This window comes from Drosophila takahashii, chromosome 2R, assembly GCF_030179915.1.
Source record: "Drosophila takahashii strain IR98-3 E-12201 chromosome 2R, DtakHiC1v2, whole genome shotgun sequence".
Lineage (NCBI taxonomy): Eukaryota > Metazoa > Arthropoda > Insecta > Diptera > Drosophilidae > Drosophila > Drosophila takahashii.
Window position 1 is genome coordinate 40,820,704 of NC_091679.1, and position 14,628 is coordinate 40,835,331.

At 37.4% G+C, this 14,628-nt stretch overlaps 4 protein-coding genes across 4 annotated transcripts; all 4 read right to left on the bottom strand.

Moving 5' to 3' along the window:
• Nucleotides 1-2,570: 2,570 nt before the first annotated feature.
• Nucleotides 2,571-2,973, bottom strand: RpL37-2 (Ribosomal protein L37-2). Its single transcript, XM_017150386.3, has one exon. It carries the CDS (start codon nucleotides 2,881-2,883, stop codon nucleotides 2,614-2,616), a length of 270 nt encoding a protein of 89 aa, XP_017005875.1. The 5' UTR covers nucleotides 2,884-2,973; the 3' UTR covers nucleotides 2,571-2,613.
• A 1,150-nt stretch (nucleotides 2,974-4,123) lies between these two features.
• On the bottom strand, nucleotides 4,124-4,692 carry LOC108063331 (uncharacterized). Its single transcript, XM_017150392.3, has 2 exons — nucleotides 4,608-4,692; nucleotides 4,124-4,551 (listed from the first exon to the last, which is right to left on the bottom strand). Exons 1-2 carry the CDS (start codon nucleotides 4,616-4,618, stop codon nucleotides 4,326-4,328), a joined length of 237 nt encoding a protein of 78 aa, XP_017005881.2. The 5' UTR covers nucleotides 4,619-4,692; the 3' UTR covers nucleotides 4,124-4,325.
• Nucleotides 4,693-5,598: 906 nt separating this feature from the next.
• Gr59c (Gustatory receptor 59c) lies at nucleotides 5,599-6,841 on the bottom strand. The gene is made up of 2 exons (XM_017150373.2): nucleotides 5,813-6,841; nucleotides 5,599-5,757 (listed from the first exon to the last, which is right to left on the bottom strand). Exons 1-2 carry the CDS (start codon nucleotides 6,839-6,841, stop codon nucleotides 5,599-5,601), a joined length of 1,188 nt encoding a protein of 395 aa, XP_017005862.2.
• Nucleotides 6,842-8,807: 1,966 nt separating this feature from the next.
• LOC108063313 (putative gustatory receptor 59c) lies at nucleotides 8,808-9,746 on the bottom strand. The gene is made up of 3 exons (XM_017150374.2): nucleotides 9,695-9,746; nucleotides 9,008-9,621; nucleotides 8,808-8,954 (listed from the first exon to the last, which is right to left on the bottom strand). The coding sequence occupies exons 1-3, from the start codon at nucleotides 9,744-9,746 to the stop codon at nucleotides 8,808-8,810; spliced, it is 813 nt and encodes a 270-aa protein (XP_017005863.2).
• Between the last annotated feature and the right edge of the window lie 4,882 nt (nucleotides 9,747-14,628).

The following is a 14,628-nucleotide window of genomic DNA, read 5'->3' on the forward strand; positions in this document are numbered from 1 at the left end:
TGAGGCAGTTTCGATTTTTCCTTCTTGTTTGCCTCTTAAATGGTTTGCATAATTTATGCATTTTTTATGCCAAACATTTGAATTTTGCTGAGCCGCAACGAAGTCGAGTCTTGAGTACGAACTGGTCCATTTAATATTTATCCAGCTGAGATTGAAAGGGATTACAGTGCTGAATATGGACTGCCAATTGTTTTGGCCTCTACTAAACTCGGTTATTCTACAGTCCACACTCTAATGAATTTTAATTAATGTTTGTGCCAACACGATATGCCAGCCAAGCTGGCCAAAGGCCCCTGGGTCCAGATCGTATTTATTCACGGGAATTGGAATTTTTGATGCCATGTCGGCACGCAAGAGCATCAGCAACGGCATCAACAAATCCAACCGCAGAACACGACAAACACCACAAAATGTGGTTTTTCCCAACCTGATGGGGTCATCACAATCTCAGTCTCCTTCATTTAGGATTTTCGGTGTACAGCGATTTTATGAAAATGTATCTTATTTTTGAATAGAGCAAAACGCAGTGCTTAAACATGGGATAATCTTCATTATAGTTGCAATTTATTTAAATCGAGTTTTCAGAGCCTCCAAATACAGAATCATATTTAATTATGTTAACATTAATAAATATTTGTGTAAAGTTAAGTTAACAGACTTTTTTTTTGTATTTATTTATGAGAATTTAAATTAAATTACAAAAATTCTCAAAATCTTCAAAAATATTATAATCGACATTGTTATTTTTACTTATTTTTTTTATTTACCATTTCTGCTACCATAGTAGTAGTTATCAAATGCGAAAAAAATGTATGTTAATCCAACTTAATGAAAGAAAAAATCTCGTCCATAAACATAATTAAATTTTTGTAATCAATTACTTTTCTAGACATACTTTCGCAGCTCCCAACAGAGTCATTGCCAAGAAAGAAAGAGGTTCTCTCAGCTAACGAGTTTCCAATTTTCAATGAAGATGCGCATTGGCCCAATCACTTTCCCTTTTTCTGTTTTCAATTTCCATTCCATTTCTTTTGCAAAGGCCGGCTCCTCCGCCCCATTTTCCGCGATAGGGCCTCGGAAGCTCTAATTGCATCTGATTGCAGTGACAGTTTTTCCTACCGACTGACAGATACAGCGGCAACAAAGAGGAGGAGGTGGCGAGGGAGCTATGGTATGCATCTGAGGAGTGAGTACCGAGTACTGAGTATCCGTACATCCGTTCCGTATCCGTTGATTTTCAATCCGCGTTATTTCTTCCTTGACTGTTTGCTTCGCAGTTCCTTCTGCTCACTCGCTGCACTGTTCATCCGGAGACAATCGTGAGCGAAATTTAAATGCCGCTGACTTTGCAGCTCACTGAATGACAACTATACAGAAACACGAAAAAAATAATGAAAAAAACAACAAGCGCAGCGAAAAATGTCCATTGAAAATGCTCAATCAACAAATTGGAATTTCTCTCAAACCTATTGTTTAAGGCGATTTTTCAGAAATAATACACAAGTTTAATATCAAAGTTTATTCGATTTCATTTATTTTTTATGTGCAAGAGCAAACTTTTTCTGAAAATGTTGTATCTTACGTTATTTTGTTCATTTCATAAAATTAATCTAAATTATTGTAGATCAAGGCTTTAAGATATCTATAAAGATATTCCGTAACTTTAACTCTAATGTTTTTAGAATGCTACATTTAAAAATTATTTATTTAAAATAAAGTATTTTTTTTCATTTTGTTTTTTAAGAAAAAATCTTAAAATCTGAACTATTTGGGTTAAAAATTCCACATTTCGACCTTAACTCATCTTATTTCTGCCTGTCCCGTCAATCTACTCGAACTGCACACTCCAGATCTGCATTACATTTCAGTCGCATTAATAAAGCGCCATCTCCAGCGTAAAGGCAGACATCATTATTTTAAAAATTGCAGTCGTTGCATAACAATGAGGACGTATTATCCATATGCCATACGCCATATGCCAACCAGTCGTTGGTCCAGGCCAAAAATTAATGAGTGGGCGTGAGCAATTGTTGCACGCTCGCCCATTTCGACTGCTTTAAGTTTCGACGCTGTGCCAGAGAGATAAATCAAGTGGAAAACTTTTTCACCCGGCAATCCCGGGGAATATTTCATGCCAAGATTCTGCGGCCAAAATCCAAATGGCGACGGATTAGGCCAGGTCGGGATGAAATACCGTCCTGGGGCGTGAGCAGATTTTCGCCACGAGCTTTATGTGCCATGGCATACATATAAAAAGGTGTTGCTTCGCCTGTCTCTTTCTTTTTATGTCCCTCTCTAAGCACACACTAACACACATGTGCAATTCGGGTGGCAGGTGTGTGTGTACATTAAAGGCCATAAAAAATTCATAAAATGCATTTCTCGCAAGCCAAAAACCAAACACACAATATACCAAAGCATCCAACATGCAAAGTACACACAACATACAAAAACATAAATTTAAAAGCACGTTAGGGGTACTTACGTGTGGACCGTATACCAGTTCTAAATAGAACTTTATGCCATATTATAAACTAACCTCAAAGCATACTTAAAACACTCGAGAAAACTTTATGTTATCCATGCCATCCCTTGGGTTTTATTGGTTCCTATTTAGGACCCTTTCTTCATAGCGGAACCTCCCTCACGTAAACCGTTGCGGAAACGACGGCGCAACTTCTTCAGATACCGCATCCTTCCAGTTCCCTGGGCCTTGCGACCCTTGGCCTTTCGGGACCAGTTGAACGAGCGAGATTTGGCCGAGGGATAGCCGCACTGGGAGCACTTCGATTTCTGGAGGTGATACGACGAATTCCCGCAGCGGCGACAGATTGTGTGCGTCTTGTTGTGGCGCTTGCCAAAGCTTGTGGTTCCCTTGGTCATCTTGCTTCAGTAGATTTATCCAAAAATAAACTTAGTTAACTCCTTGTCGTCGGAACGTCTGCTGCTGAGAAGAATGACAAGCGGAAAGAAAGTTCTTGGAGATGATAGTTTAATAATTCGATTTTTTTTATCGATGAGTATTTAGGGGTTACGATACCTATAGTTATTGCTTAAATATAATTTACAACACTAATTTAACTATGCCAACAGATGGCTCCACAACAGATAGACGCTAACAACCTAAGAAAAAGTATAATTTGACTAATTTTCGGATTATTACTTGCGGAAAATGGTCAAAAATAAAAAAATTTCGGTTTAAATATCCTTTATTTGCCACTAAAAAAATGATTTTTTATAGTTCTAACCTCAAAATTGAGGTTGCTAAAGTTGTTAAAGTTCTAGTTAATTATAAATTTAAAGGAAATTGATTCCTAATTTTTTCATAAACGTTTATGAAACCGTTATTAATATTTAGCATTGGATGAAACTGTTTACCTTTTATTATTGATATTAAATATGCATTTTCCCTTATTTTTCTTCATATTTTGGGATACAACCGTCTAATATTTAACCCAGATATCAAACTTTCAGTTGATACTTCTCAGATTGCATTTACCTTGGCTAACTTAATCTTTGGCAAACCGAAATGCCACTATCACGTGCGTGACATTTGCCAATTGCTGCGAAATTGCGCGAAAATTATATCAATCTCGTGGCGTAATCATTGAAAACTTATCAATTTTCCCCATCCGCAGCCAGACGATTCCGCTCAGACGGAGTTGGCAATCGCAGGGACCTTGGAAAAATGAACGAAAATCAAATATTTATGATATGTTTGAGCAACATTTTGCTGCCGCTGTTGCCGACGGCAAAAGTAAACTACAAAATTTTTCCCTTTTCGGCTGCATTTTCGTTTGCCTTGGCATTTGGATTTATGTGCGTGGCGTTTGAAAATTCAATTTAATTCTCATTTTTGTTGGGCCATCGCGGCCGCTGCTGTGGGAAATCCTATGAATTTTTGAGGCACTCTGGGTGAAGCCTTCGCCGTTTTGCTCCTTTGCATATCGAGTAAGTTATGGTTCGGCGGGAATTGTGTTAGCTGAGGCGAGATACTGATTTCTCTGGGTCCTCATAAAGTATTTTTCTTGTTGCTGCACACTAGATTAGAAAATTTTGAAAGAATTATATAAAATATCTAGCAAAACCAAATAACTGTGACCTGTATCAGTTCGACTATCGCCTTTTACTGCTACTTTTATTGGGCACAACGTTTTTTTTTTTTTTTATGACACTATTTGTCTTTTTTCCACATTTTTTTACTTAATAAGGTAATAAGAATTTTAAAGTTTAGGAAAAACAGCTAAAAACAAAATGTTTACGAAAACTAGTTCTAAACTTTGAAGAACGTCAATCTTTCTGTGGAACTGAGGTGCCTTTCTCAGTTATTTGCAGTATCTTGGACCAACTTCGTGCCAAATGGAGAGGTTCAGAGCCCTCAACTCGGCGTCATACATCTCAGTTTCCCTTCGAATAAGTTCGATCATCTGAAAACGTCTCACTCTTTTCAGCACCTTCTGCATACATCTAAGTTCCTGAGTAATCGGCGCTATAACCGAGTCGATTGGACCACCTTTTCCGCCACATTGACACTCGAGCTTTGATGCCAGTCTAGAAAACCGAAATTAAAAATATTCGGTATTTTTATTTAGCCTTGGAGAACTTACATGTGCGACATAATTGTTTTGGGTTTGAAGTTAGGTTTGTTATGATAGTTTTTTCAATGCCAACTGGAGCTCTATCCTATTCAATAATATAATTATCCTATTTACATAAGTTTCAAGGATCTAAAAACTAAAACGATTACCCAGTTCTTAAGTAAATTGGAAATATTATTGTCCTAATGAGATGCGTAAATTTTTAAGCCCAGTGACGTACTTATAAATAAACTTCTGTGTGATTCCTCGACAGACGATAAGCCCCTGTTGATGTTAAAAAATATTGCATTGTTAGCCTAACCAAGCCGATCCAAGTGCCGGATTGTGTGTCTGTGTCCCAGGATAACGACGAGAAGGAGGAGGAGTCGCAGCTCGGTGGCAATGGCAATGCATTATGCTAAAATGTCTCCGGTTCCATCCGTTCGATTGTCTGCCTGCCAGTCTGTCTGTCTGCTCCTCCGATTCCAATACCAATAGCAATTCCTTTCCCGATTCCGACTCCGATTCTCCGGATGCTGGTAGTGCAATGTCGTGGCCTGTTGTTGGATGTCGGTGCGGGATTAAATTGCGACTTATGCTAAGCGAACTGATGGCGAGGGGCAAATTGAATGGAAGCTCGTTTATATTGCTCGAATTGCGGCAAAGTATTGCTGCTGTCGCTGGATTTGTCACTGTCGCCGGGCTCTCAGCCTCCCAGCTTGCCGTCTTCCCAGCAAGAAGACAGGACCAAGTTTATAAATGCCTGGCAATTGGCACTACAAAGAAATCCCGGCCAGGCAATTTCCATTACCAACTGGCAGTGCATGAAACGGCCATTATCGCTTTTCTACGGCCCAATTACATATGCCTTTGGCACTCGGTAGTTTATTGATGGTCTAAACATCTCCTCAGTTGGATGAAAAATGAGTCATCACTATCATCTTTTTTTTCAACGCGCTGAAACAGTTTTATGAAAACTATAATAGCATTTCTTTATTTTGTTTTTAAAATATTCTTAAAATTATGTTCGATTTTGCTGCAGTTCCCATTGAACTAAAAGAATGGAATGAGTGATAATTGAGTTCAGCATGGCCATTAATCGATTTCGTTCCACTTTAAAGAGTCCCAGGACATAGAACTCATAGGGATCACGGACCAATTGCAGCTGGAAGTTCTCAAACTGTAAAGTACAATTATTAGATAAATAAATTTAAAAAAAAGTATTCCAAACTTACGGCTGTCTCCAGTCGTTCATCTAATTCTTGGCTGAACAGAGTGCGATCCGCTAATATTCGAATAATCTCATCTTGCTTATCGCGAGCCCGAAATCCAATATTAATAGATATCCAATTATCCGCATAGAAGAATGTCGTGGACAAGGCAATCATCAAGAGTCCCCAATATGTCGAACCGAATCCAGTGGTGTTGTACAAAATCGAGCAGAAGGTAAAGTAAATAGAGCCCATGGTGGAGAGATAATAGACCAGGCTCATGCTAAAGCTCTGTATTTGAAAAAGCTGCGACATTTCGTCAAGTGCATCCTGCAGGGTGGAATGTCTTTCAGCCAAACAATCCAGTTGATCTGCCAAGGAGCAACATTTTATGGAGAAAACTCCTCCTCGCCGATTGCGAATTGAGCATATGGTTTCAGCTTCACGAATCAAATTCCTCAGATCTTGGAGCAGAATATTATAGAGCCCAAGTATTTGGAGTACGGCCAAATAATACTGAACAACGATCATGTTGAATATGGTGGTAAATATGGTCCAGATAATTAGATTTATGGCTAGATCAAAATTTAAAACTTTTCGCTGAGCACTTAGATCCAAAATTGTGTGGAGAGAGTCGGATAGAACGACAACTACAAATTTTAGGATTATGCTGCGACGGTACTCATGAACCACGTGCGGTCTTTCCCGAATCATTCGAACTAGTTTATTCCAAAGTCTTAGGATCCTGCAACGCTGGAACCATCTGGTGATCAGAGAGATCATCACTGCAAAGTGTCGAACCAGCGTCATTAGCAGAAAAAAGTACTCATGGAGATATCGAGCATTGATTAATTCCGAAAAAGTCGACTTATCGCTGAGACTGCGCAAACATATCAGAGTCATCAGGGTAAAATTGTGTAGCGCCGCATAAATTGTGACTCGTCGAGAGGCCGAAGCCTTTCCCGTTCGCCAATCCACCTCAAAGTTGAATACTCCCACCACGAGACCATAGCAATATGCCAAGCGCAGAATCGCCCTCACGGAGTCAAACATGTTTCACTACTAAACTCGACTATTGGTAAGTGCAAACTGAGCGATGAACTCCTAGGCAATTCAATCAATATAATAAGGCCTATGGGAAAAGCTAATTAGTCGGTGATGGATTGCATTGAAAAAAGTAGACGAGCGACTACCCCGACTATTAGATACCCGCTACTCAACTGTTTTTGTTAAATATTAAATAGAACTTTGCTTATGGGAAAAGCTAATGTGTCACCGATTAATCGCATAAAAATAGGGATTTGCATAAGCTTTTAATTTCAATTTTAGTATCTTTAGTATAAATTTTAGTATCTATTACGCAGATACGTATTACCAAATGATGATTTTATTTGTATTTTCATTTAAACTAGTACAAAATTTAAGCCAGCATTGAATTTATTTAATAGTTTTAAAAATATTCAATATCATATTGGATTAAAATTATTACGTGGATTAAAAAAGAGTTAAGAAACGAAAATGATGCAAATCTATCCACTTTAAATAAGCCAAGAATTCGAAACTCCAACGGATTTCGGACCAGGTTTAGTGTGAAGCTGTCTATCTGAAAGAAAATATAAAAGCATTACAAATGATTCTCATATTAGAGACTTTTCGACTCACCACTGCCTCTAATCTTTCATCCAAACCTGGTTGGAGAAGAATCCTTTCACTTAGCAGTTGGACCATCTCTTCATGGGCGTCCAGCAGGTAAAATACATGGAACAAGTTTACACAGCAATCGACGAAGTAAAAAACTGTTAAAGTCGTTAGGGCTACTACACCAATGTTAAGACAAGCATTTGTGAGTCCGCTGATTTTAATAAAGCTGAATAATATATAAAAGTTCCCCAAGAAGTTTAAGTAGTAGACGATGACCAAGAACACGACCGGACCGTTGTAGGCTCTTAAAAGCCATTCGATGAGCCCTTGCAATTCAGATTGGGAGTTCGCTAATTGCTCTAGGCGATCTGCGAGGCTGCAACATGTGGTCACAAATACTCCCCTTCGGTTGGGATTGAGTGAGTGAGTTTCGGCTAAAACCGCTTTTAAATCCTTGTTCAGAAGGATATATCGCCCTCGAATAATTTCCAAGGCAATAAAGTACTGCGAAGTTATCCCATTTAATATAGCTCTTAAGCAAAATATGGCCCAAATCCTTATACACAGGGTAATGGTCAGCTGATTTCGTAGTATATAAATGGAAAATATAACTTGCAATATCTCCGCCAACTTAATACAGAAACACTTCGAAACGATGATTTTTTGGTAACACCATTGGTTCATCTCAGGATTCTCTTGATAGAGTCGGCGAAACAAGTTGTAGAGTCGTATGAAGGTCCTACGTTGGGTCCAACGACTGACCAAAGTCAGGAGATCACAAATAGCCTGGGAGTATTCCAAGACCACGTATACGTTTTTACGAAGACCACTTGCATGGTCCAACAAAATGGTCAAAATATCTACAGTTAAAAGATTGTAAATCATTGAGATAAAGATGAGAGTGTGTAAACATGCTGCACATATTGTTGCTCTACTGGTAACTTTAATTCGATATGTTTTAAAATCGACCTCAAAGTTAAAAAGCCCGGTAGCGCGCCCGAACAAATATGAAGTGTACAAGCACCATTTGAGTAGTTTATCCATTGCGGTATACTGAACAATTGCTCGAGTGGCAAGTCGGTTCGCTGACTCTGAAGTTACGACATTGGTGACTGATTGTTAGGGATGATATCTTTTCATCTGCAATCACTCAAAATATTGGTGTTATGAAAACCCCAACTCTTCAAAACATGTTTTTCTTCATATTGATACGCATCTTGATTTTAAACTAATTTAATTTTTAAGTGCATTGCGAATTGCTCCACTACGCGCATTCACCTATTAATTTTAGTTCTTCATTTAGTACATAAAATTTAAATTTGTTAGCACCAATTCTTTAAGTGCACAAGCCTAGCAGTATTTTGTTAATTAAAAATATTTATTTCAGTTCCCACTGAACAAGTAGAATAGAACTCATAATGGCTGAGTTTATCATTCCAATAATTCGATCGCGTTCCACTTTAAAAAGTCCGCATATATTGTACTCAATCGGATTGCAGGCCAACTGAAGCTTATAGTTCTCAAACTGCGTAAAAACATATATTATATAGGAAAAATTGAATAATAATGATAACTTACTACTGTTTCCAGTCGTGGATCCAATTCCTGACTGAATAAAGTGCGCTCTGACAGTTTTTCATTAATTTCCCTAACCTGATCCTGTATTAGAAATCCCAAATTGGGGGAGATGGAATTATCCGCTATGAGGAATGCTATGGATAGAGCAATCAGCAGGAAGCCCCATAATGAAGAGTCAAATCCCGTGTTGTTGTACCAAATCGAACAGAATGTGAAGTAAATAGTACCCATGGCGGAGAGGTAGTAAACCATGCTCATGCTAAGGCTTTGTATTTTAAAAAGTTCCGTCATTTCGTCCACTATGGCTCTCAAGTTATAGTGCCTTTCGGCCAAAATATCCAGTTGATCGGCCAAGAAACAACATTTTGTGGCGAAAACTCCTCCTCGACGATTACGAATTAGGCACACGCTTTCAGTTTCCTTTATCAACTTTTCAAGATCGCTCTTAATTAATTCGAAGAGTCCAAGAACTTGCAATTCAGCCAGATAATACAGGCCCACCCCTATATTGAAAATGGTGTTTTTTGTGTACAACACAACTATGTTTAGGACCAGGGATAAGTTAAGCTTTTTCCGCTGAGCACTTAGATCTAAGATCGTGTGCATAACATCAGCTAGAAAAGCAAATATAAATTTTAGTATTATCCTGCGGCGATATAGGTAAAATACATTGGGTCTCTCGCTAACCATCCGAAGCAATTGATTCCAGAATCTGATGATCCGAGAACGGTGTCGCCATCTACTGGTCAAAATGAGCGCCACAGCCAAATGTCGCACCACCGCGGTTAGAAGAAAGAAATACTCGTGCAGAAATCGAGCGTTGGTTAGGGTAAGTCGTTCAGTCTTAACACCCAGACAGAGCACGAGTGTAAGGATTAATAGACCTATATTGTGGGCAACGGCAAAAATCGTAGCCCGTCGAGTGGTGACAGCTCTTCCCGTTTGTCTATCCACCTCGAAGTTAAGCAATCCCATTACTCGACTATGCCAATATCCACAACGTAGTAGTGTCTGCACCGGGTCAACCATGTTTTAGCACTGAACTTGGTTTCAAACTATTTAGTGAATGTGGCCTATGGGAAAACCTAATGAGCCAGCGATGAATCGCATTAAAAATAGAGACTTTCATACTACTATCAAAAAGATGGTCATTAAAAATTATAAGTACATAGTCATAGTCCAAAGTCAGATATAATATACAACTATACACTCATAGAAATTTTTACCCTAAATCGCCCTAAAAAACTGACTTTTCGCCCGTGGATTTAGAAAATCGCCCATAAATCGTATCCGCTGGCGATTCGCCCGTGTATTTAGAAAAATTTTCTAAAAAATCCCGATGGAAATTTGGTTTAATTTAGGGTGATTTTTCTTGAAATAAGAAATATTTTCCTGTTTTTAGGGTAATTTGCCCTAATTTTAAGGTGTATTTTTCTAAAATTAAGGGCGAATTTTCTGTTTTTATAGGCGAATGCCCTAAAAAATTAGACAAGTTAAAAAAAATCGTGTTTGAGCATGCTTAACTGAATTTGGGAAGCATGTTTTTTTTTTAATCGTCTATATTCTGGGAGCTGGGACTGCTTTAATTAAACAACACCGGCGGAGGACACCGTTGCATATTATTGTATTGGTGTGTAGCTTATATGGTAGCTTAAAAGGGGGGCCCGATCTATACAGCACAGCCGTTAGAACTGAAAAATCATGTTTGTAAATGAATTAGGGAAATAAATATGAGGAGAAAAAACAACTTACTTTTTTTGGTCATTGCGAGAATCGAACCCACGACCTCTCGGTTTAGAGTCTAACGTCTTACCGCTGCACCACAGACCCCTCGCGCAAGACGACGAACAAACTCTGCACACATCTTATTTTCTTGAGGTCTACGTTATAATATGACTAAAGGCAACTAAACCGTATATTTTTTTTCCTGACGACTGTGACAATTAGTCCCGTTTTCTTGCCCGCAAACACAAAGTATGCTTTTAACTCAGAACTCCCATACGTTTTTAAGGTTTAAAGACTACTTTAATTTAAAATCGGACGAAAAAATGTCCTCAGTATTATAATGTTTACAAAAAAAAAAAAAAACATAAAAATCAAGTTGAATCACACAGGGTTCGAACCCACAACCCCACGACCTTAGTCCTCATATAGCAAAGTTGAAAGCGCAAGTGATTAGACCGCTGGGCTACCGAATTTCACACTTTTGGAGTGATTTTTAAGGCAAATCGCCCTTGTATTTAGAAAAATTTTAGAAAAAAAATTAGGGCAATTCGCCGTTGGATTTAGAAAAGGTCAAAACGAAGCAAATCGAAAAAAATCGCCCTAAATATTAGAAAAATAGAAAAATTAACCCTAAAAATATTTTTTTATGGTCACCTGCCTTAAATTTATGGCAAATTTGTCGTAAAAATAGAAAATTTTTCTCAGTTCAAAGGCGAAAAATTTTTTAGGGCGATTTTCTAAAATGTAGAAAATTATTTTTATGAGTGTATATCATATGCTTTATTTGTATTTTCGTTAAAGATAATCCACAACAATTCAAAACATTTAATTTTAATGCATTTTAATTTTGGTATACCGACAAATTTATAATTTAGAGTTTTACACTTATTAAATGTGAAAATATAATTCAAGCAGAATTTAATAGTATTAAAAATATTCAATATCAAATTGGATTAAAATTATTACGTGGGATAAAAAGGAGTTAAGCAAGGAAAATGTTGCAAATCTGTCAACTTTAAATAAGCCAAGAAATCTAAATTCTAACGGATTTCGAACCAGGTTCAGGGTGAAGCTATCTATCTGAAAGAAAATGTATAGGCGTTACAAATGAATATAATATTAGAGATTATTCGACTCACAACTGCTTCCAATCGTTGATCCAAACCTAATTGGAGAAGAGTCCGTTGGCTTAGCAGTTGGACCATGTCTTCGTAAGCGTCCATTAGGTAAAGTACATGGAACAAGTTTACCCAGCAGTCAACGAAGTAAAAAGCTGTGAAAGCCGTTAAGGCCACTACTCCAAAGTTAAGGTATGCATTTGTCCAACCGCTGATTTTAATAAAGCTAAACATTAGGTAAAAATTTCCCAACAAGTTCAAGTAGTAAATAATGACCATGCACACGATTACACCTTGGTACGTTTTTAAAAGCCATTCGGTGAGCACTTGCAACTCAGATTGGGCTTTGGCTAATTGCTCTAAGCGATCGGCAAGGCTGCAACAAGTGGTCACAAATACTCCCCTTCGGTTGGGATTGAGTGAGTGAGTTTCGACTAGAAGCGCTTTCAAATCATCATTCAGAATGAAGTATCGCCCTCGAATAATCGCCACGGCAACAAAGTACTGCGAAGTGATCCCATTTACCATGACCGTTAGGCTAATTATGGCCCAAATCCTCATAAACAGGTGAATGGTCATTTGATGTCGTAGAATGTAAATGACAAATATTACGTTTACGATCTCCGCCATTTTCATTAAGAAACATTTCGTGACAATTCTTTTTTGACAATACAAGGCCATCTTAGGATGTCGTTGATAAAGTCGGTGAAACGACTTGTAGAGTCGTATAAAGGTCGTGCGCTGGGTCCAACGACTGACCAAAGCCAGGACACCACAAATGATCCGACAGTATTCTACTACCACGTATACGTTTTTACGAAGACCACTGGAATGGGCCAAGACAATGGTCAAAAAGTCTACATTTATAAGACTGTAAGTCATTGTGATAAAGATGAGTGTGTGCAAGATTGCTGCACATATTGTAGCTCTTCTAGTAACTTTTGCCCGACCCGTTTTTAAATCGACCTCAAAGTTCAAAAGTCCGGTAGCGCGCCCGGAAAAATATGATATGTACAGACACCATTTGAGTAGGTTAGCCATTGCAGTATACTGAACGATTGCTCGGGTAAAAAGCCAATTCGCTGACTCTCAAGTTATGACATTTGCGACTGATTATTTCCATTTAAGTATAATATCTATTCATCTCCAATTATTCTAAATATTGGCATTATCATGACACCCAATACTTCAAGGCATGACATACTTGATGTTGCCAAACATCTTGATTTTAGACTAATTTAATTTAAAAGAAGAGTTGCTATAGGCAGTAAAAGCTCTGACAAGGATAAATTGTACATCTCCACCGAATTTGTCGAAAGTAATATTGTATTTTATTGAAAAATGGGATTTGCAATTTATCAATTTTTTAGTTTAGTTCAGTTTTTAAGTATAACAATATAATCTTTTTTATTTATGTTATTTTCTTTATGAATTTTCAACATCATATTGAATTAGGATGACACCAAACTTTTCAAGGTGTGACGACCCATTGCAGTATTCTGAACAATTGCTCGAGTGGAATTGGAAAAGTGGCTGACTCTGAAGTTATGACATTTGTGATGAATTATTTCATTACTAGAATGATATCCTTTCATCTGCAATCACTTAAAATATTGGCATTACAATGAATTTAAAACTGTCCAAGGCATGACACCTAGGATATTGCTATACCTCTTGATTTTCAACTAATTTACATAAAATGTTTTTTGTGGTATTGCAAAATTGCAATAGAGCGAATTAAACCAATCCCCCCTTCCCATGATCATTTTCATAAGTAGGGGAGAGTGGGGGAATTTCGTCAGCATTTTTTCAAAGCTATTTTTTGTCCATCTTGAGACACGTTATCATATTTTTATTTTTATTGTTGAATGCGGTTAGCACTAAGCTTTAAAATGTGACATTCCCCAATTTTTTTAATTACCTTGGTGATTTATAAAAAATTAAAAAGTAAAACCAATATACTGGGGCAATCTCACCACATGGGGGGGTAAAATCGCCACACAACTGGGGAAATTTCGTCACCTGAAAAATGTAGGGAACTTTACGCCTGTAAGTATGCTACACTGATCAAGCGTACCATTTTTGTTGACGTCCTATATTTGTTGCTGCTGCCGGTAGTCTGTTCGTTAGCCAGCTCGTCAAATAAAATAAAAATGTATTTAAAATAGGTGCGAATTTACCCTTAGCGTAGGGTGGCGAAATTTCCCCAGACAGTACTTTTTTAGAAATAATTATTTTTCTTCCGAAATTAGGCGCGAAGTTAAAAATCACTAACGCAGAAATGCACATTATAACACTGTGTATTATATAAAAAATCGTGTATCTTATTCCTTTTGAAATGTGGCATACAGAAAAAATTTCGTCGAGAACTAAATGTAGCTTTTGAACTGTTAAAACACATTTAATATTATAGCTTAATTATCTTGGCCTTCTGCGCAAAACAAATGCATTGGTTGTTTCTGGCCGTCTTGAAGGACTAAAACAAAAAAATTATATATTTTTACGACTTATCGATTCCGAGATATTGCAGGTGGCGAAATTGCCCCTGTGACGAAATTCCCCCACTCTCCCCTAATTATACAAATAATTTTTAAATATAACATTTTTCTAGAGAATTTTTTTATTTTGCAATTAAAAATCTTTGCGGTAAAAAATAATTATTCGTTGTGGATATCAATTTCGAATTTTCTTTATGAATGTTCGATATCATATTGTATTAGGACAAGTATGTGAGCTAAAACGCAGTTGAGAAATGCAAAAGTTGTAAATCGGTTAATA

Bases quoted from the DNA above. Each gene is read 5' to 3' on its own strand.
- RpL37-2 (XM_017150386.3), bottom strand. From the start codon at position 2,883: ATGACCAAGGGAACCACAAGCTTTGGCAAGCGCCACAACAAGACGCAC.
- Gr59c (XM_017150373.2), bottom strand. From the start codon at position 6,841: ATGTTTGACTCCGTGAGGGCGATTCTGCGCTTGGCATATTGCTATGGT. The intron at 5,758-5,812 runs GTAAGTTTGGAA...TGTACTTTACAG, and splicing joins ATGAACGACTGGAGACAGCC to TTTGAGAACTTCCAGCTGCA.
- LOC108063313 (XM_017150374.2), bottom strand. From the start codon at position 9,746: ATGGCGACACCGTTCTCGGATCATCAGATTCTGGAATCAATTGCTTCG. The intron at 9,622-9,694 runs GTTAGCGAGAGA...TTGCTTTTCTAG, and splicing joins GGAATCAATTGCTTCGGATG to CTGATGTTATGCACACGATC. The intron at 8,955-9,007 runs GTAAGTTATCAT...GTTTTTACGCAG, and splicing joins ATCCACGACTGGAAACAGTA to TTTGAGAACTATAAGCTTCA.